We start from the raw sequence: 21,660 nt of genomic DNA on the forward strand, positions 1-21,660 counted from the left end.
GTTCCATTTGTACATGTGAAAAGGAAAAACGTTTCATTTACAGACTCCATCCTGTCCTACAGACGCCACTGAGTTCACAGAATGCGATTGGCACGAAAAGATCGATCAACTCGATTGAAGGTTTTATCTGCGCTATTAAGACGTGAGAGTGCAGAGTGCAGAATCGCTGACTCTTTCACGTGACACGTCTTTAATCGCTTGTGATCGCTTGATTGGCAGATGCAGGAGTAGATGAGCAGAACCACGCCTGTTCACCAAATACAATGGAAACTGCATTAACTTTTCTGCATAGCATGAAATAGGAATAAAAAGAAAATTAAAAAGGATTTAAAAAGGGGAAGAAATTAATAATTTTTTTTATAGAAGTGTTGATGCTCCTAAACAGATAGATGGATGATAATCTGGATTCAGGAATCTGCTGCATATGAGAGATTATCCATTCGCCTTCCTTTGTTTCTCATTGCCGTGCAAGTCAAATTATAAACCGCGTGTGTGTGTGTGTGTGTGTGTGTGTGTGTGTGTGTGTGTGTGTGTGTGTAGTAAGCTGCACATGTTGTGACAGTAAAAGTATTCGCTATGCACTTTCAGCTCTTTAAGACATTAAAAGCGTAATAGCAGGATTATATAAAGAGAGAAAGAGAGTGTTTATTACACTGATGGCTTTCCTGCTCTCAGCTGATTGCTTTTACACACCGCGCAGTGTTTCACACGAGCTCCTGTCTCAACTTGTGATCGCTGACTTTATTGGACGCTTTTCACTCACGTAATGAGAATAAATATCGGACTGCACCCATCAGTGAAATCACAATGAAGAGAAAAAAGGCTTTATACTGGTCACATGTTCACTACACACACACACACACACTCTTTACATTTCCCAGACCTGCAGTCAGAGTCAGGGATCAGACATGATACAAGGCCCCTGGTGCACACAGGGTTAAGGGCCCCAAGAGTGGCAGCTTGGTGATACCAGGGCATGAACCCCTGACTGTCAGATCAGTTCCCCCTTCACCAGTGTTTCCAAATCCCTCGAACATCTGAATTGACTGAATTCTCTCAGCTGTTGCCTCCTGTGAAAGTTAACCATCACCGCTACTGCTTCAGCCTGTTTCTTCATCAAGCTCGAGGTTGGAAATTGTCTACACCCCACTGCGTTACGTTAATCTGTGTGAACTGTCAGTGGGGGTGTAAGAGAGCAGGACACTTTCTCTACCACACACACACACACACACACACACACACGCACACAGATGGACCGTGAAGGTCATGCTCAAGTAGAGGGCAGATGCTTATTTCACACACACACACAGAAAAACACACACACACACACACACACACACACACACACACACACACCAACCAGTGAGCAGGATTGAGGACACTCACAAAATTAAATGTATGCATGCTGTGCTCATGTAATCATTCGAGAAAACAGGACTTTAAATATATGTAAGTTTGTTTTGTGTGTGTGTGTGTGTGTGTGTGTGTGTGTGTGTGTGTGTGTGTGTGTGTGTGTGTGTGTGTGTGTGTGTTTGTTGCATAGCTTTGCTTTAATTTGATGCCAGTGTGTGCCAGGTCCTTCTAATGACAGGTTATTAATTGTACTTAAGCAATAATTGATGTTTCAGTAAAAAAAGGAAAGATCAGACCTGCATTAAAAATGTAACACCTTTAATAAGAGTGAATAATGAATGAAGGAATCTGATGAACACGACGAACACGTGACATGGAATATTTGTGCAATATTTTATAGCAGTAAATGTGTAGGTATATCAGGGAATGTTGAGGGAATGTTATGGGATTATAATGCACACGTTTCATAGTCTATAATGCACAGCTGATGAAAATAGAGTTTCAGATATAAGACGTTAAATGGATTTTCACACTAAAGTATTTTAGTTACAACACAAGCATAAATGCTGTTTTTATAAGTTTTATGATCTTTGATTACTTGCTGAAAGATGTGTTGTAGCTTTATTTGAGTACATTGTAAATCTGATGGCACCTCAGTATATTAAAGTAAATAGAAAATAAACAAACCAATGAATAGAGCTTAGAAGAATAAACAAGGACGAGGTAAAGTGTATTATGGATTTTGCTCTACTCTCATACACTATATGCACAAAAGTATTGGGACACCTGAGACATATGTGGTTCTTCCTCAAAATGTTAGCATAAAGTTGGAGGCGCACAATTGCATTGGATGCTGCATTAAATTTCCCCTTAACTTAAACTAGGAGACCCAAACCTGTTCCAGCATAACAATACCCCTGTGCACAAAACCAGGTCCATGAAGATCTGCTTTCCATGGATTCTAAATGTGTGAAAGATCTGCTGCTGTAGAGCTCCACCCCTATTGTACACCTTTGGGATAAATGTTTCACGCTGACTGCACCCCAGAAACCTCCTCACCTCACCTACATCATTTACTAACTCACTAAATGAATCTCCACAAATCTCGACAAAATTCATCCCAGAGGAGTTTATTTAGATCATTATAACAGCAAACGGGCACTAAATATGGAATGGTATGTTCAAAAAGAAGCACAGAGCATAGCTTATGGTCAGGTGTCCAAAAACTTTGATTCCATATAGTGTATGTCATCAAATCGTTAACATAAAGTATTACACATACATAGAGAGAGATCGTCTCCGTCTTTGATCATTTCTGTGCCACCTTGCTTGTCATATCCCTCCCTAAAACACCGGCTCACATCAGGACCGGAGGCGGAGCTACAAAGCTGTTGCACGTGATGAAGGCGGAGCTTCAAGCCACACCCTGTCATCTCAAAACTCCACTTATGTACACAGTGTGCTCGGTCCTGCGTGCATCTTCCTACGCAAGGGATTCGAGAGTCGGCAGGCTGTACGTAAGTGTGTACACACACACAGACTAACCTCTATAATAACCTCTATAATAACCTCTATAATAATATAAACACAACTGTTCCACAGAGTTTAGTTCATTACTGCAAACCCAGTAAGAGTGTTTTATGGTGTTTGAGAGACACGTGTGTGTTCCCTTTGTTTCTATTCAACAAACTCGGTAATGTAACAATCTAAAGATTTCATTTGACAAAAATAAATCGATAAATGTCCAGATGTTCCACTTTATTCTCACAAAAAAAATCCTCCTTCAGCATGAAGAACAGTTTTACACTCTCAGCATCTGGACACTTTGCTTCTCCAAATGTTTAGCTGAAATATTTTGCTGTGTCTCTTGTAAAACTCCTCAAAGATGTTCTTCACAAGATGAAGATTTTCTTGTTCATCTCAGAGCAGATCAGTAGGATTGAGTTGCGGTGACTGGGCAAGTCATGATAGGTCCATGATAGATATCACTCCAGACGTCTGTCTGCTCTTTAAATAACACGTACAGAACTCAGACGTGCGCTTCAGCTCATCGTCTTGTTGTACGGTGAAGTCGATTCCAATGAGACGCAGTCCAGAAGGAACTGCATGGTGATGACGTATGGAGTAGGGGCTGTGTTGGTTCAGGATTCCTTTCACGTTCCGGAACCTTCACTGCTCCAAAACAACCCCAAACCATTAAACTTCCACCTCCATGTGTGAGTGTGGGGGTGAGGAAGTCTGATCACATCTTCTGGTAGAGACAAAAATGTCTCCACAGAACTTTCTTCCACTCGTTCACTGTCACATCATGTGTTTTGCCTTTTACTGAGTTTGTTTCTTAAAAACGAAAAGAACATGCTTGTGTGTGTGTGTGTGTGTGTGTGTGTGTGTGTGTGTGTGTGTGTGTGTGTGTGTGTGTGTGTGTGTGCATCCTTTTATAAAATCTTTTACATTTTTTCAAATTTGCAATATTCAGATATTGTAGATTAATTTATAAATAGAACAAAATCGAAGGCACATTTCTCAAATGAATCATATCTGTGTAAAGCTCGGAGTTTTTCTTTCTGTAGCAACTTCAACCCATTTCTTGAGATTTAGCAAAAGGGAAATCAAAACATTCTACACGTTTTGATTTTCTGTCTGTTTTAGTTGTTTGGGGTTTTTTTGCTGGGGGGGGGGGGTTTGTACTTTTTACATTTTTTGCTTTTTTTGTTAATAAAAATGTTTTTGTACTAAATGATCAGAATTGGTGTGATTTATGTCGTTTATTCTTTGTGTTGCCTTGCCTGTAAGCACTAATTGCCTAATTCCACATACCTGAGCTCTTAAAGGCCCCTAATGACTTTCCTGAAGCCACTTTTGTCATTTTCCTGCCAGACATGAATTCCTGTGTCATCGTCAGAATTCGATGATCTCCCTGGGGCCCGAACCTGCTGACTGAATATACAATCAGATCCAGAAGCCCTCAACCAAGTGCTTTTATTTACATTTAATACACATTTATCATGCAGCCATGTTAACTGTAGTGTGTTCTAATGGTCTGAGTGCAGACAGGAACCACTACACATAACATACAGTATGTGTTCAAGCTTAGCATCAGATCAGCAAACAAAAGTCTAGATAATATTAACTCAATTAATTCTTCACCTATGACCCACAGATATGTGTCTAAAATATTGTACATCGTGTCCTCACACACCACCATGTCCACACATAATAATATCCAGACAGCAGTGATGCATTTGAAGGTAAATGTGTGCTGATTAACTGCACATAGTCACAGATAGGTGTGAACTCGAGCCCTTACTTCTGTATCACAGATTATAAAAAAAGCTGATGAATGCTTATGAATATTGACTTTTTTATGGTTGTTGTTTATTCTTGTAATTGCTGTTGCTAATTTGCCAGGAAAAACATTTTAATGTGACTCACAGGCATAAAAACAGGATTAAAAAATTCAACCCTAATTGTGCTGAAACACACTGATTACCGAGCAGTGGAAAGACAACCATCAAACACAGAGTATAAAAATCAATAAGTAATATAAATAAAACACATTTGCAAAGTCAAAATGTTCGACTTAATCAGAATTTAATTCTTTATCTGTAGATTCGATAAATAAACTGGTGCTTTTTTTTAATTACAGATACAGAATGAGCTGAAAAGAAAGCAGAACAACAGATTTCTTTTTTTTCATTTGCTATTTTTTATATAAATCTTTTTTCTTTCTTTCAGGACCGAGAGCTGAGACCTGAAGAACTGGATGGTAAGATTTCTAAAATGAAGCTAATAATATAATACATTATTCAAGGAATATAGAAATAAACAAGATTTCAAGGCAAAGGACTTTGGATTAAAAGGTCGTGAGTTCAAACCCCAGCCACACCAAGCTGCCACTTCTGGGCCCCTGAGAAAGGCCCTTAAGCCCACAGCTGTTCAGTTGTATAAATGAGATAAATGTAAGTCGCTCTGGATAAGGGCGTCTACCAAAATGCTGTAAATCTAAGTAATCTTATTTAGAAATATTCTTTTTAATAATAAACAGCATTAATAATCGAAATAATTTTCGGGGACTGAACTGATTTCAATGATTCAATTTAGACTTTGCTTTGAAATTAATTATATTATATTATTTAATTGTAAAAAATTTATTATTATTTTTCAAATAATTATTCGAAATTATTCGAATTTAAAGCGATCAAAACACAGCGTTTTTTTATTGATCAATCCTGCTCTAATGTTGTGTTTCTGTTGTGTTTGCAGAGCTCAAAGAAGCTTTTCAGGAGTTTGATAAGGACAGAGACGGCCTGATTAACTGTAAGGATCTGGGGGTCTGCATGAGGACGATGGGTTACATGCCTACAGAGATGGAGTTGATTGAATTAAGTCAGCGAGTCAACATGAACAGTATGTCCCTCAGAACACACAGAGAAACAACATCAGCCATTTTGGCTCCGTTCCAAATGTCAGGAATGGATTTAAAAAGAAAAGGTGGACAATATTGAATCATCTTTTATCCGTTTTGATTTTTCTGTGTTCTCTTAGTGGGGGGTCACGTGGATTTCGAAGACTTTGTGGAACTGATGGGACCAAAACTGTTAGCAGAAACGGCTGATATGATCGGAGTAAAGGAGCTCAGAGACGCTTTTAAAGAGGTGAATAAAAGCCCTCAATGACCTGAATGTAGGAATAACAATACGTTTGATCTGCACTTGATGAGAACATCCCACTGTTTGAACCTGAACAGTAGAACAAAGACACATTGTTTTTCATTACTTTCAGTTCGACGCTAATGGAGACGGTCAAATCAGCACATATGAACTACGAGAGGCCATGAAGAAACTGCTGGGACAACAGGTTCTGTGTCATTCTTCTCCATTGTACTACACCACATGTCTTTCAAATGTGTGAACCCTGCTGGGAGTAGTGGCGAGGAACATACTGAGAAATGCACAATGAGAGACCGAGACTGAATATAAGTGATAAAAGTCTCACGTGCAGCAGATCCCTGAATCCAGTTCACCAGTGAATTATTTGCGTCTAGAAGAAAAGCACTATTCTTGGTTGAGTGCACTGTAAAAACAATGATGAGGTTGTTGAAGATCTCAGGAGACCTCAGGACTGTTTTTAAACAAGTCTTCCATTCTGAAATGTAAATGAAATGTGGTTTTAAATGCAGATTGTGGATTGTAATGCACAGTGACCACTACTTATTCTCACTTTATTGCTATTGCAGAGTCATCACCCTGTAACAATGCTCAGAGCAGGGTGACTTTCCAAATGCTAATCATGCTCACCTTCCCTTTTGTTCTAAGATGGTCCTTGATGTCCTGCTGCCACTCCCATGCTATAATTGATTAGACGTCATTCAGCTGATAAACTTCCCTTTAGGATAGAATTATGCAATTTTCTGAATAAGCTTGTTTTAATGTGTAACTTGGATTGGACTGGGCACATTGCACTGAGGAACAAGCAGATTTATGATGGTATGATCTCTTCAGGAGACTGAATTTGTATTGGTATGTTTGGTCTTGTTCAAATCTGCATTGTTTTTTGTTTTTTTTACTGCAGGTTAGACATAAAGAATTAGAGGATATCCTGAAGGACATTGATCTTAATGGTGATGGACATGTGGATTTTGAAGGTGTGTGTTTGCATCTGAGACTACATCACAAGCACATGAATATACTTTTTAAAAAAATAGCGTTTGAGTGATGTTTGCTATGTTAGATGAACCTACAGCAAAGCGTTTGTTCTCCTTCTCTCAGAGTTTGTTCGAATGATGTCACGCTGACACGCAGGAATGTCTGATCAGATCGGAGAGACGTTTCTAAGATGAAGCAGGAGATTAGCATGGAGGAGATAAGAAGGGATGTCTGGAATACAACCTCTGACCTCTGACCCTGCAAAGAAGCATGAAAGCCCTTTATATCGCCTTTATAAAGACTACTAGCTGAGCAAAAAAAAAAAAAAAAAAACGATGCTGCAAGAAAACGTTTTATATCCGGCTTTAAACCAAGCACATCTTCCAGATGATAATCAACATATCGCTACAATACTGTGAAGTTCTTGCCAGGAGAATCCGAGCAAGACACCACGTGGAACGGATATGCAATATAACGATTTTTGTGTCTGTGTTTCTGTGAAGATGTCCGTTCCATCGTCAGAGTGAGTGTGAGAAGCCCATCTTACATGTAGGACTGTGTGTCCTTTAGGAACCATTTAAAGTAGCTTTTTATACTGGACAAGCATGGCCAGCCGTGCAGCGAGGGTCACGCATGCAACGCACTAAACTCCTGCTAGATATTAAAAGAGCACATTGAGACTAATCTCCACTAAGAGAATGGGAACACCAGTAGAAATTACCGATATCATATACAAAACAAAACAAAAGTTTGCTTAAAGCAAAAAAAGCACAACACGGGATTTTGTTTTGTTTTTTCCCCAAGCTGATATTATAAGATTCTGAGATTCAGTGCATGAATGAGTTTCAGTTACTACAGTTCCATTTAGTAACATCACAAGATTAAACCAAATCTGCACATTGTTCATTCGTTCATCGTTCATTTAACAGTTTTGTGTTTTCTTTTAAAACAATATACAAATCTATTTACACACATCCCAAAAAACATAGCATACGAGGTTGTATCAAAAAGTTTCGAGACACACCAACAGATGGCAGCACAGGGCTGCACGCACAGTCACAGGAAGCACTTTCCTTCATAAGTCAGTGTGCCAAAAAGATGTTGTCCTGTGTACACCAGGAGCTGTGCAACCGGTGCTGTTTTGACCATGTCGCCGAAATCTCCTCACAAGTGAGTTTCTCCCTGGAAACTACATGATCTCACATCCGCACCCACCCTACTTTCACCCACACCCACCCTGCTCTCGTGGACTTCGTCCTCCTTCCAAAGATGAAGATCCGGCTCGCAGTTTTGGCACCGTTGAGGAAAGATGCTTGACACACTTCGAAAAGAAGACTTTCAGGACACATTCCAGAAGAACGCTGGGGACGCTGTATTACTGTGCAAGGAGACTATTTTGAAGGTGATCATGTGGAAATGTAGATAAATAAAATACTTTCTTATAAACAGAGCGAATCTCCAAACTTTCTGATACCACCTCGTACTCTCAACGTTCACATTTTCAGGAACATATACACACCTGATTATTCATGCAATTATCCAATTATTTGACAGCAACACAAATAATGGAGATACAAAGCCTTAAAACCCTTTTCCAATCTTCAGTTCTCCAGTTTTGGTGAGGCTGCTACAACATGACTGGCTGTGAAGATAATTGCATGAATACTCAGGTTTCTGTCTGATAAATGCATATAAAAGATATGAAAAGGCTTGTCACTAAGATCCTTTATGTAAATAGCAGCAATAATAAGATCATTTTTTAAATATAAATGTATATATAATAATAAATTGTGAAGAATATGCACGTAATGTTGCTTCAGCTGTAAAACTGACACCATTTTGTGATACACTCTTAAATATGCAGGTGTTATAACCATGCAACTGACCATCCATGCTTTTGGTTTGCTTAAGCATCGCTTTTATACATTATACACTCCAAGACATATAAATATTCCATAATACACTTTTATTTAGGTATTTATTGGAGGTAACATCACTGATAGAACACATTAGAAATCAATCAATTCAAGCAATGTGTCAATTAATATAATAATGAAAAGGACATCAAAATAATTATAATCAAATAAAAAGTGTCTTGTGATTTGCACCAGTGTGACATACAGAAAAGTAAAGAAATACTTCTTCAGGTCATATATTTTACAGAAATAGAGAAATAGTCATTATATGGCTTCGTTCCTTTGTTTATTTTCCAGCACCTTCATTTTTAAGAGTGTAATGTTAGTCTTTTAGCTGGGGTTCGGGTTAGTTAGCATGGAGAACTAGCAAATTCATGTGTATATTAGCGATGCAGATTAGCAAAGAACAAGAAAAAAACCTTAAAATCACCAATCCTACACTTTGCACTGTGCTGTACATGGACTCCGTTGCACTTCTAAGGGATGTATCTCATTATAGTCTGATGAAACGTCCCCCTAAGTAAACGTCAAGCCGTTTAGGGTATGAGACACTTGAATAAAGGCACCTAGTGTACAGTCTAGTGCATTAGATCAGCAATGCATCTTATGCACAAGCTCACTGTATGTGCAACCAGCAGGTATTTGGAATACAGCTTCCTATTCAGGTCTCGAAAGCACTACATGGAGAATAATGTACAGAATAAAAGCACCTATGCTCTATGTCAAGCTCCAGAAGTCCACCACATAGAGAATCTGAAAAGATTTCTAAACCCTATGTGGTGCATTAAACCCAACATGGAGATGTTCGCCTTTCGTTCGGCTCTGTAATAAATCCACATGTACACCACAGTGAAAAAGCAACAGTACTTACACTCCCTCTGTGCACTGCACATAAAATGCGACACAGTTTTCATATGAGGAAAGTCAAAAGAACAATTATTTATAGGGGGAAAAACCTCATGGCTGTCTGTCCGGTGTTGTGTTTTTATCCCCTGCATGAAATATAATGTTGACCCAGACTTGTAGATGTGTGCATTCTGATCTTTACTGTGAGTGCTGACAATTCTCAACATATTACACCTCAAAAGTAGAAAAAAAGAAAAAACATACGTGTGTGTGAGAAAGAAGGAGAGAAGAGTGTTTATTTTTGTCCTCCTTTAAAGTGTCTTCAATTTGTTCAGGTTTGTTTCAGTTGTATGATTCAATGCATGTCAAGTTTAATAAAGGCTTATGTTATGAACTTCTTTTAAGCTCATTTTTATCTTTCATATAAATATTGCACCAATCTTTAATATGTTCTCTGCAAATACTGGAGCTGGACGTTAGAACACACACATTAGCAATGCGATGGTTCAACATCGATTTCCAAAACCATGGCCATTAATATGGATTTGAAGCTTCTAAGACGGCTTTCCACTAGATTTCCCAGTGTGGCTGTGGGGATTTGTGTTCATTCAGCCATGAGGTCATTAGTGAAATCAGACCCTGAGGCTTGATAAGGAGGTCTGAGGTGAAATCAGTGTTCCAATTGATCCCAAAAGTGGTTGGTTGATTTGCTTCCAACTGTGTGGCAACGTTCCAAGGAGAAAAACCACATATGGGAAGAATTGTGACGTGTCTACAATCTTTTGGCCAGACTGTGTGTGTTTAACATCTACTGTATACTTATTATGGATAGCTTTCAGGTGATCTTTTTTATTTTTGTGATGTATCTGTGTATCTGTTTATTTTATTTATTTTTATTTTTATTATTATTATTATTATTTATTATTTTTTTTTTATCGTATTTTTATTTTCTGTATTTACGCTTGGAATGAGATGTAACTTTTAAAGATTATTATTGCGATTATAGCTTTTTGAAGCTAATAATAATAATAATAATAATAATAATAATAATATACAATAATAATAATAATAATAATAATAATATACAATAATAATAATAATAATAATAATAATAATAATATTTATAACTATGATCTGTGTAACGGTTCACGTATTTGTACCAAACGATTTTTGTTTTGCACATGCGCAAAATTGCTTCTACTTCCAGTCATCACCAACGTTTTTGCGACACACTTGTGATATGGATTATTTTTATTTACAGTTACAAGAATTTATCTTAAAAGAAGAAAATCCTGACAAGTCCTCATATCAGAATGAAGACATTTGTTCAAGTATGCTGAAATAAGCAAACCATATCTTTAGAAAATTAAATATATATATATATTAAATGTAACACACACACACACACACACACACACACACACACACACACACACACACACACACACACATATATACACATCTGTATTACTCAAATGGGGTCAAACAAATGTTAACTGTTTAATTTAACTGTTTAATACGTTTTTCTATTAAATTTCATTCAATTTAATCAATATAAAAAAAGTGTATTACATTTACTTGATTTATTCGATTTTTTATTTTTTTATTTTTTTTAGCTAAACCAAGCAGGCATTTAATTTAAAACTGTTGTAAAATTGAAACTGTTGATAATCACAAATGTTAATAAGAAACTGCGTTTATTTTAAAAAAAAAAAAAAAAGCACATTTTTTTTGCATTTCCTCTTTCTTCCCCATAAGTGTACCGAAATTGAACCGAACCGTTACCTAAAAACCGAGTTACATACCGAACTTTGTGTACCGTTACACCTCTAATAACTACTATATATTTTATAGTTTTATAGCTCAACTATGAAATTCTATTAAATCATAGATGCCACCTACTGGACAGAGGTGGTATTACACCCACGTTGGACTTAAAGCAGACTTTTTATTTGCAGGAAATATATTTAATAATTCTGCAAAATGCCTTTTTGAACGCTTACACAAGGGCAGATATGACATATAAGCAATGATTTAGAATTTTTCAGCGTGCTACATCTATAGAACTAAACAGAACAATAAATATTTTACAGCGGTTCACGCTCGCGTCTTTTATATTATATTATTTAAAAGTGCCACGTCCGGCTTCCGGTTTCCGGTTTCTTATCACGCTATTGTTGCTGTGCCCGTACCGGCTCTGCTGATCTGCGTGTCGGTTGAATGTGGATCAGGGCGCAGTTTCTACACATGAGCTCAAACCCCAGCAGAAGATCCGCATCGCCCTGATGTTCTTCAGACGGGTGAGTTTGTGCAGCTGCATGTTTAAAGGAAATGCGCTCGAGCCGCCTGAGCCTGAGGTTTTACGGGCTTCTCTGACCGTGAACATTAAAAAGCGATAAAAAAACACACCAAACTGGTGTTTTATAACACATTGTTCCTGATTTCAATGTGTTTTATTATTATTTCCTATATGTTCATGTGTTAGCGGTGCAGCGGGAATAAACCAAGTGCATGCTCAGGATTAGTTGTGCGCACGCGCGGTACAGATACAGCCAGTGTCGAATGATGTGCTGATTTTGTTACCCGGATGTTACTGTTTTACATGCAGATGTTATAAAATCTATAATGTTTTATACTTAAATAGACTTTTAACTAATCAGTAGGACAGATGAGAAGGTGAGAAAGATGAATAGATAATATTTAGGTGAGAGTGCTGGACAGATGTGGAGGTGAGAGTGCTGGACAGATGTGGAGGTGAGAGAGCTGGACAGATGTGGAGGTGAGGTGAGAAGGTGAGAGTGCTGAACTGGTGATGATAAGGTGCGAGAGATGGACACATGGAGGAGGTGAGAGCTGGACAGATGTGGCGGTAAGAGAGCTGGACAGATGTGGAGGTAAGAGAGCTGGACAGATGTGGAGATGAGAAGGTGAGAGAGCTGGACAGATGTGGAGATGAGAAGGTGAGAGAGCTGGACACCTTGTTGAGTAGACATGATGTAAAGGGTTAAAACCTATATTCAGCAGGTAGGAAGCTGTTAACTGACATGAAGATCTTCCTGATAGTCCCACTAGACGTTGTGTTTGATCTTCATTTACAGAAGCATGGACATAAATGTGGCTTTTTCCATTACAGAGAGAACATGAAAACTGCTCTGGAGAGCTACGGACCAAAACACGCCCCGAGAGCTGAATGTATAACCTTTTAGTTTGGAGTTTGCCTCCTGGTGCCTTCAATAAGCTGAGCTGAAGCTGCAAAGTGAGCCCATGAAGGCCTTGTTTCAGCGCAGGCTTCAGAAGCTGAGGCTCTAAACGCAGTACAGTCCACATTCCCCTGTATGAGTGAAGGATCTCGGGTCTCTACAGCGATGGAGTCGTATCTCTTCCCCTTCGACGGGTTGATCTGCATGCTCCTGGGGATCTCCTTCACCGTGTGGTTCACACTCCTGCTGGTCTTCATCATCGTCCCCGCGGTGTTCGGTGTGTCCTTCGGCATACGGCGGCTCTACATGAACTCGCTGCTGAAGATATTTGAGGTAAAGAGGAACGTTCAGTGTTTTATCTGGTGATCAGAATCGTTTTTTTCTCAGATGGAGATAAGCGGAGAGATAAGAGATTGAGAGAAAGGGGGAGGAAGTGAGACAGGAAGAAGTTCAAATTAATTAAATATATAACCGAACACACAGCTGCGTCATTTCTCACAATTCTTCTTCTTTTTTTGTTGTTGTTCTCCAGTGGGCCACCCTGAGGATGGAGAGAGGAGCGAAAGAGAAGAACCAGCAGCTCTACAAACCGTACAGCAACGGTGAGGCAATGATCACCTGACTACGAATTATAAATAACTGGAACATGTCGAACCAGTTATAATTCAGTAATGGTGGCACGACACACCTAAAGTGAAAAGTCCTGCTCTAAGATTAAAGCACAGAATAATCCGTTTCACCAGCTGAGGATGATCAGTAACACAATCTGCTCCTGGATTCTGCTCCGTCATCGTTATTTCTCCTCAACCAAAATAGCAGCGTTGGCAAAAATCTGTCATCGTAACTTTTTAACGAGTTTTGCTGATCATCGATATTTCCAGAAATCAACTATTGATGCCTCGACCTCTATTAATAATAAGAAGAAAGCTGACCTTCATTATCAAATACAGATAGTAGTTTGAGCACCGCTGCTATATGGATGTTCACCAAATCCTATAAATGCAGTCGGAATTCAGAATTCGATGTAGTGTAATGTATTAATATTTAGAGGTTGACTAAATAAACCGATAGCGAGGTTGGATCGTGCTTTTGCTTTCCGATAACCGATTAAGCAACCGATAGTTTTCTAAAATGAATAATGGATTCAAAAAACAAAACATAACACAAACATCCATGTAAAATAGTACAGAACTTTATTATAAAAAAAGTACTGAATCATCAAATTGTGCTAAATAAAATGGATATGATTATATTAATAAGTATTGAGGAAAATAAGACATGAAAATAAATATCCAAAATTAATACAAATTAATTTAAGAAGCAAGCACGTAATGTCATTGATTCGCCTCTAGAGGCCGCCTTCGTACTGTATAATGCAACCCGGAAAAACTACTTGTATGGATTTTTGCAGATATTTTCAGCAATCGGTTGACCTCTTATTAAGTTATAAATGTGATGTCTAAACCCCCTTCCCTTTCAGGAATCATAACGAAGGAGCAAGGATCTCTGGAGCAGGAAATACAGGAAGTGAGGCGTGTGGGTGGAGCCGAGGCCGAGTTCGACATGTCGGACATCTTGTTTTTCTGCCGTCGTGGGGTCGAGAGCATTGTGGACGACGAGGTGACTAAGCGCTTTTCAGCCGAAGAGATCGAGTCGTGGAACCTGCTGACGCGCAGCAACTACAACTACAACTTCCAGAACATCAGCACGCGACTGACGACGCTGTGGGGGCTCGGTGTGCTCATCCGTTATGGCGTCCTGCTGCCTCTCAGGTACCTTTGGATCTAAAGGTTATGAGTTCAAATCCCAGCCACACCAAGCTGATGCTCGATCAAATGTTATTAATGTCAGAATGCAAAGTAAAGTTGTTTTTGAATGAACGCAGGGTCACTCTGGCTTTTACTGGCGTCGGACTCCTTGTGGTTCTCACCTCCCTCATCGGTCTGCTCCCGAATGGCAGGTAGGGTCCTGTTTCTTCATCAGTCCCCACCATGTTTCTGTCTACGGCTTTAGAATATATACGAGTTGGAATATTACGCCCGAGTGTGGTGTATACATGTAGGACTGAAGTTCACCTAGAGGACGTTGTTGTGTTTCTGACAGGATGAAGAATTTCCTGAGTGAAAATGCTCATCTGATGTGCTACAGGATCTGTGTTCGTGCTCTAACCGCCATCATCACGTACCACGACAGGTAATCTCATACTTTTAGCGATAAAGGACAATAGTGTAAAAAAAAAAAATAATAAATAAAAAAAAAGGCATTATTTCTCCATACTGTAGCGTTACTGTTTTTTTTTTGTTTTAATAAAAAAAAAGCCTCTTGACTTGAGCTGTTTGTGTAAAGGAATAATTGATGTGGTATGTTACATTCCCAGTTTTTACACACAACACCTGCTGTGTCTCCTTTCCACAGTGAAAACAAACCCAAGAATGGAGGGATTTGTGTGGCCAATCACACATCACCCATCGATGTCATCATCCTGGCCAGTGACGGCTGTTATGCCATGGTAAGTGTTTTACTGCCTGTTTCTCGTTTTCAGGGTTTTTTCATGCAACTTTAGAAACTCTCTCGATGTATTAAAAATATATTAATCTTAAATAAATAATGAAAATAAGTGCTCTGTGTGTGTGTGTGTGTGTGTGTGTGTGTGTGTGTGTGTGTGTGTGTGTGTGTGTGTGTGTGTGTGTGTGTGTGTGTGTGTGTTAGGTTGGACAGGTCCACGGTGGTCTCATGGGCATGATTCAGAGAGCGATGGTTAAGGCCTGTCCTCACGTCTGGTTTGAGAGATCAGAGGTTAAAGATCGCCACCTGGTGGCCAAACGGTATAAATACACAGTAAATCTGGAAAAAAAAAGATCTTAAAGATTCTACCACAGATGTAAAACATTTAAAAAAATTTAGCGATTGCAAGTTTAGCGATATTTGGCTTGAAACTGAAATTAGGGTTCGTGTAAGGCCAGTCGCTAACAGCGTCTTTGTGTGTGTGTTTTCGATGTCGTGATTGAGGTCTTAAATTTTCTTCTTAGTGGTCTTCATAAGGTCTTTCAAAGTCCTAAATTTGACTCGGTGAAACCTGCAGAAACCCTGTTAGTTGTATCCTAATCAGGACTCCTGTGTTTTACTCCATTCACCATCCCTTTAACTGATCAGCAATCTAACGAAGGCGATGTTCCCACTGTAAGTTATTTAAGGATGTTCTGTTTTTGCGTTTGCAGACTCAGTGATCATGTTGCAGACAAATCCAAGCTGCCCATCCTCATTTTCCCAGAGGGTAAGTTTTAATTCTGATCTAAATGAGTTATTGCTATCATATGATCATGTAAGGAATGTATTAAATCTCAGGATTATTGTTGTTTGTTCTCCTCAGGCACCTGTATTAATAACACCTCAGTAATGATGTTTAAAAAGGGAAGTTTTGAAATCGGATGCACCGTTTATCCAGTGGCGATAAAGGTATCAGTTTTTCTCCATTCATTTAGACAATAAGATGCACATGTATATAAAAAAATAGGGTTAAAAATGTTTGAAATGTGATTACTGGACACTCGTTGTTCAAGATGAGGATGGTCTTTTTGGGTCAGTGTTACTTCTTTATGCCATCTCAGCGTTTTTTCATTGTGGATTCATTTTCATTAGGGATAAACTGATGGGTATTAATATATACAGTATTATCTTATAACCTCTTAATCTCTATAAAGCTGCTTTGGGACAGTGTCCATTGATAAAAGTGCTCTACTAATAAAACTGGATAGAATTGAATAAAACAGAACCTTTCATCTTTAACACACTTGTTCAGAGTCACCAGGTTTAATGATGTTCAACATCTGTAATGATTACAATCCTGAACTGAGTAGATTAATCTAAACGTGTGTGTGTGTGTGTGTGTGTGTGTTGTGTGTGTTTTGACAGTATGACCCAAGGTTCGGAGATGCTTTCTGGAACAGCAGTAAGTTTGGCATGGTGAATTATCTCCTCCACATGATGAGCAGCTGGGCCATCGTCTGCAGCGTGTGGTATCTACCACCCATGAGCCGAGAGGTACGTTTTTCACATCTGTACTATGCACACACACACACACACAAAAATAATTTTCAATCAATAAATCTTTTTTATTGATGCACCAAGTTTCAAATCAAGCCAAAGTCTGCCATGATGCACACATTTGGCAATTAAAACCGTCCATGTGGAAACATAGCAAAAGTTCCGTTTGGTGTCCCGATGATTTACACACAGTGGAACCGTGGATTGTGAGGAACGCGCTCTACGAATGATTTGCAGGACGAACAAAAGTTTGTATTAAAATGTAACTTTCTGTTTTTTCGTCCTCGTTTATCGTAAATCCCTCATACAGGAAGCATATGCTACGTGTGAGATTCTCCTTCCAAGCAATAACCTTCCTCTTCTTCTCCTCCTCCTTCTCTCCTCCTCTCCTCTTGTCTCCCTCATGCCTAATCATTGTTCTTTGTGTTCAGATTTATTAGGGACAATAATTTGTACATGTTTGTATATGATGTTTTTGGGTGAAGCAGATTCTCTGAGTTCACATTTATATTGTGAATTTTCTCAATGTAACTGTTACTTTAAAACATTTACAAGAATATTTTGTCTTCATGCTCAGTTTGGTTAATAATAAACATTCACATAAAGCATTAATATTTGTCCATGCGCATGTTGATTAGAGAATTACACACGTAAAAAATATTAATTTACGGTAAATTTTGAACAAATACAAATGTGTGAATAATTTGCAGTTAATAACAAGTTACCTGAGATTTAATGTGTGTGTGTGTGTGTGTGTGTATATATATATATTTGTTTTCTCGATCTCTCATGATCAGTTCAGCATCTTTACTGATAAATTGTAGATAAGCCCATGCTGATCCTGCTGTACGTCACATTTTCACGCTTGGTGGACTTTGATTTTGTGCTAATCAGCACTGCTGTGTGTGTGTGTGTGTGTGTGTGTGTGTGTGTGTGTGTGTGTGTGTGTGTGTGTGTGTGTGTGTGTGTGTGTGTGTGTGTGTTATTAGACATCAGGAAGAGTTTCTTGTGTTAGATGAAGATAAATATTCTCTCAGTGCTTTTACTTTCGCCCTACAGCCAGTATTTTTTCATTTATTAACAATAAAGTTAAAAGAAAATTAAATCATGTTCCAAAGAATCTTTTTTTTTTTCTTTATTCTTAATGCAAACTTTACCAAGTTCACCAACCAGTTTTATGTGATTGGTAAACATGAAACAGGAAAATTCCTGCTGTGGCTTGTTATAGATGATGTAATGGTATTTTGTAAGTTAAGAAAAACGATGGTTGTGAAAGTATAAATCTGAGTCTGTAAACTAACTGCTATCTATTGAAAATGTGTGTGTGTGTGTGTGTGTGTGTGTGTGTGTGTGTGTGTGTGTGTGTGTGTGTGTGTGTGTGTGTAGGAGGGCGAGGACGCTGTACAGTTTGCTAACCGAGTGAAGGCTGCCATAGCGAGGAAAGGAGGTCTAGCCGATCTGTTATGGTAACACACTCTTTATTCACATACTGATGTTTTTACTTTACTGCAAACTCTAGAACAGTAAATGATCAACGCTCCCAGTTTTATTGTGTTTTAAATGCTCTCTTGCTCCAGGGACGGGGGGCTTAAACGAGAGAAGGTGAAGGACGTGTTTAAGGAGGAGCAGCAGAAACTCTACAGTAAAGTGTTGGTGGGAAACGGTGAAGATTGCAGTCGCTCCTGATCGACATCGACACACTGCCCGGTAAATCAGAGCAAATAAACCAACCCAGAGACACACACACACACACACCCCTCCCACCAGAGCCATAGTGGTGCTAATGTGCAGACATGATGATCACGTGCAGATACTAACACACGTAATTGTTATTTTTATTTACAGTTATATATGTGACTGAAGATTGCGAGCAGACCTTCTGAGTGTGCCCAGATCACAGGACGTTTCTGAACCACGGCACACACCAACACCGGGCCAAGATCGCTAAACTCCTCGCTGAACTCCTCCGCAAGATAAAAGCTGAACTGAACTGAAAAGATCTCACTGAAATGGAGCGAAACTGAACCCATAGATGAATGGATCTGATCCGAACACGACGAACTGCTTCGAAGTGGAATGGAACATAAATTATAATTTAACAAAAGTGGACGGGTCGAACCGAACCAAATAACAAATCTCAACCCGATCACATGCATACTGAGGAAAATCCGAGTGAATTTAACCTGAACTAAAGCAGATCTGAGAAAATCTGATCCAAAACTGAATTGAATAAGAAACTGAGCTGAAGCATTGAAAAACCATGTTCAAGTTGCATTGAATTCATCTGGATCAGAATGGAACGCTGAGCTGAACCAAAACCAGAAGAATCTGAACTGAGTTACGCAAATGAAACCCACGGAATCCGTTTGCTTGCTGACAAATTTCACAAACGTTATTTTGCGCACTTTTGCACGAGTCCATGCAGTGGCATTGCATCACTTTTTATTTTCTTTTATGTTACACCATTTGTTACATTTTGTATGTTTTATTATCTTTTTTTTATTATTATTTATTTTTATTTTTCCTCGTCTGTTACAATAGGGACACGTTTGCTGTCTGAAAATTTCTGTCGAAATCTGACATGTTTTTCTTTTAAAAAGAAACTCGGTGTTTGGATTCTGAACTCGGACACTCTTTGAGTAAAGTGTGTGCTGCTGTTCGGTCAGATTTTTTTTTTTTTAAAGCTTAAGACGTGTGTGTGTGTCTCATTATGTCCTGATAATTAAATGTACAACATTTAAAATGCTTATTAAACAATAATATTATAGCGGCCACTAGAAACATCCTAGAAGAGAAACTGCACTGTTGAAAATATACCTTAAAGTCTCATCATGTGCGAAAGCAATCCTGTAATTCTGAGTCTCAAATGAAAGGGGAGAAAATTTATTGTGAAATTGTTAGGAAGTGGTCGACTTCTCAAACCGAACGTCTCGAATTCTGCTGAATGGTTTACTCCATTTCTCATTAAATAAATATGTTGTATTAACACGTCTGTCTACTGAATATTTTTGTTCAGGATTTTGATAGAAAATCATCTGCATGTCTGACTGTTTATTTTATATATATATATATATATATATATATATATATATATATATATATACACACACGTTCATTAGTTTTAAAACATACCAGGAATCTTAAAAGATCTCCTATAAATACCCATTATATGCTTGTTTTACATTTTTGTGGTACCAATAAAAAGAAAAAGAATTATGAAGTAGGTGACTGGGTTGAAGGTTTGAATTATTTCTAGTCCAGTCAGCAGTAATTAACAATCAGGTGAAGGAATTATTATTATAATTTATTTTTTTTTTTTTTTTATGGCTGCAATAAAGTCGGTACAGGGAAACAGAGGGCTGCAAAAGTTCTAGTATAAATAATAGGTATAAATAATTGGTGTATTTTAAAGTGGCACTGCATTTAACTAAAAAGGAAATCAATGCATGAGCTCATTACCACATCCAGAAATAATTGTGAACACAGTTCACCACACCATCCATAAATGCAGGTTAAACCTCCATCAAAGAAGCAGCCATATGTAAACGTTCTGGGCCAAAGCTCATTGGCTGTATGGATGTAAGTGTGACTCCTGTGCTATTAGTTTCAGCTTTGTTTTTGTGATCTGCTGGAACCCGCCCTGATGACGAGAGTATTTTTTGTGGCCCTAAACAATAACAGATATCTGTGTTATTTGTGTGCTATGAGTTTTACCTTTTCTCCTGCTTACAGTAATAAGTGTTTAAAAACAACGAGCCCATTGTGAGAAAAAAGCTAAGCTTTGTTCAGTCTCTGCTCATGACTGCTGGTGTTTGTCTGGATCTTTGTTCTGCCTGTACAGATGTGAAATCTGTGGTTTTCTTAGAATAATAAAATAATGCGACCTGCTTCCACAAACTAACATTACAGTAATGTAGCTCACGTGTTTAACACGTTTTTGTTTGTTTTTGTCTACACGTGTTCTTTCATAGTTTGGATGTCCTTAGTGTTAATGTACGATTCTGAAAATAATAAGAATAAAAGTAAAATACATGCAGGAGAAAGTGTGGAAAAACTTCTGGCTGGTGTTTGCTGTGTTTCAGTGTTTATAAAGTGAACTAAAATACCAAAGGACAAAAATTAGGAACATCAGGGTGAAGTCACAGAGGCCGAGAAACAGATGTTTATCACCTTACAGATGTTCAGTGAGCTGTCTATCTGTCGAGAAAGATTAAAAAGGCGTGTAATTTAATATTATTTTTATTTATTATTTTTTATTGCCAAGATTTTAAATGATACCTACACAAAGCACGTGCAGGGGTACAATAAAAAAATAAAATAAAAACATACTGGACAAATGTGAAGAAAAAAATTCAATAAAGCAAAACATCAAAGTATAAATAAATGACCGAATGTGAACCTGAACATTAGCAAAATAAATGAAAACGCTCACGTGTTTATTGTCTTCACAGCTTTTCGAGTTCTTTGAGGATGAGTCGAGGCGTGGAAATGTCACGTGCACCGCACTTTGTGACGCACGAATCCAAAATCGGAGAACCGTGTTTTATTTCCGTTTCCTTTCGCTCGAGCTGCAGAATAAAACGAGAAGTTTTTTTTTTAATGTAACGAAGTTTATTATAAACAAATAAAAAAAATTAACTCAAAACGCAAATCAGC

General features: G+C 38.2%; 2 protein-coding genes and 1 long non-coding RNA gene across 5 annotated transcripts in view; 2 read left to right on the plus strand and 1 right to left on the minus strand.

Annotated features, from left to right (window-relative positions):
* cabp1b (calcium binding protein 1b) overlaps positions 1-10,019 on the plus strand; it is a gene marked incomplete at its 5' end in the record, with an annotated part of 20,502 nt that extends 10,483 nt beyond the window's left edge. The window contains 6 exons of the mRNA XM_083567907.1: positions 5,089-5,119; positions 5,617-5,760; positions 5,899-6,008; positions 6,136-6,210; positions 6,925-6,997; positions 7,122-10,019. Coding sequence (XP_083424033.1) covers positions 5,089-5,119; positions 5,617-5,760; positions 5,899-6,008; positions 6,136-6,210; positions 6,925-6,997; positions 7,122-7,147 — 459 coding nt within the window. The 3' untranslated portion in view covers positions 7,148-10,019. The remainder of the gene's footprint in view (positions 1-5,088; positions 5,120-5,616; positions 5,761-5,898; positions 6,009-6,135; positions 6,211-6,924; positions 6,998-7,121) is intronic.
* Positions 10,020-11,894: 1,875 nt separating this feature from the next.
* On the plus strand, positions 11,895-19,992 carry gpat4 (glycerol-3-phosphate acyltransferase 4). Of its 3 annotated transcripts, none has more exons than XM_083567904.1 (14): positions 11,895-12,060; positions 12,894-13,293; positions 13,493-13,562; positions 14,441-14,732; positions 14,846-14,920; positions 15,064-15,153; positions 15,376-15,469; positions 15,670-15,785; positions 16,179-16,234; positions 16,331-16,416; positions 16,873-17,001; positions 18,391-18,470; positions 18,582-18,711; positions 18,868-19,992. In XM_083567904.1, the coding sequence occupies exons 2-13, from the start codon at positions 13,096-13,098 to the stop codon at positions 18,688-18,690; spliced, it is 1,395 nt and encodes a 464-aa protein (XP_083424030.1). In that variant the 5' UTR covers positions 11,895-12,060; positions 12,894-13,095; the 3' UTR covers positions 18,691-18,711; positions 18,868-19,992. The 3 variants fall into 3 exon arrangements, with proteins under 3 accessions (XP_083424030.1, XP_083424031.1, XP_083424032.1); XM_083567905.1 differs by having other exon boundaries at positions 11,911-12,060; positions 18,850-19,992; XM_083567906.1 differs by having other exon boundaries at positions 11,929-12,654; positions 12,713-13,293.
* On the minus strand, positions 16,940-21,508 carry LOC310740839. The gene is made up of 3 exons (XR_014537766.1): positions 21,437-21,508; positions 21,175-21,201; positions 16,940-17,016 (listed from the first exon to the last, which is right to left on the minus strand). It is a non-coding gene; the product is annotated as an uncharacterized lncRNA (long non-coding RNA).
* Between the last annotated feature and the right edge of the window lie 152 nt (positions 21,509-21,660).

Source organism: Silurus aristotelis, assembly GCF_946808225.1.
Source record: "Silurus aristotelis genome assembly, chromosome: 18".
Taxonomy (NCBI): Eukaryota; Metazoa; Chordata; class Actinopteri; order Siluriformes; family Siluridae; genus Silurus; species Silurus aristotelis.

Coding starts and splice junctions, on each gene's coding strand:
- gpat4 (XM_083567904.1), top strand. CDS start 13,096: ATGAGTGAAGGATCTCGGGTCTCTACAGCGATGGAGTCGTATCTCTTC. Junction 15,470..15,669: donor GTGACGGCTGTTATGCCATG/GTAAGTGTTTTA, acceptor TGTGTGTGTTAG/GTTGGACAGGTCCACGGTGG. Junction 18,471..18,581: donor GGTCTAGCCGATCTGTTATG/GTAACACACTCT, acceptor CTCTTGCTCCAG/GGACGGGGGGCTTAAACGAG.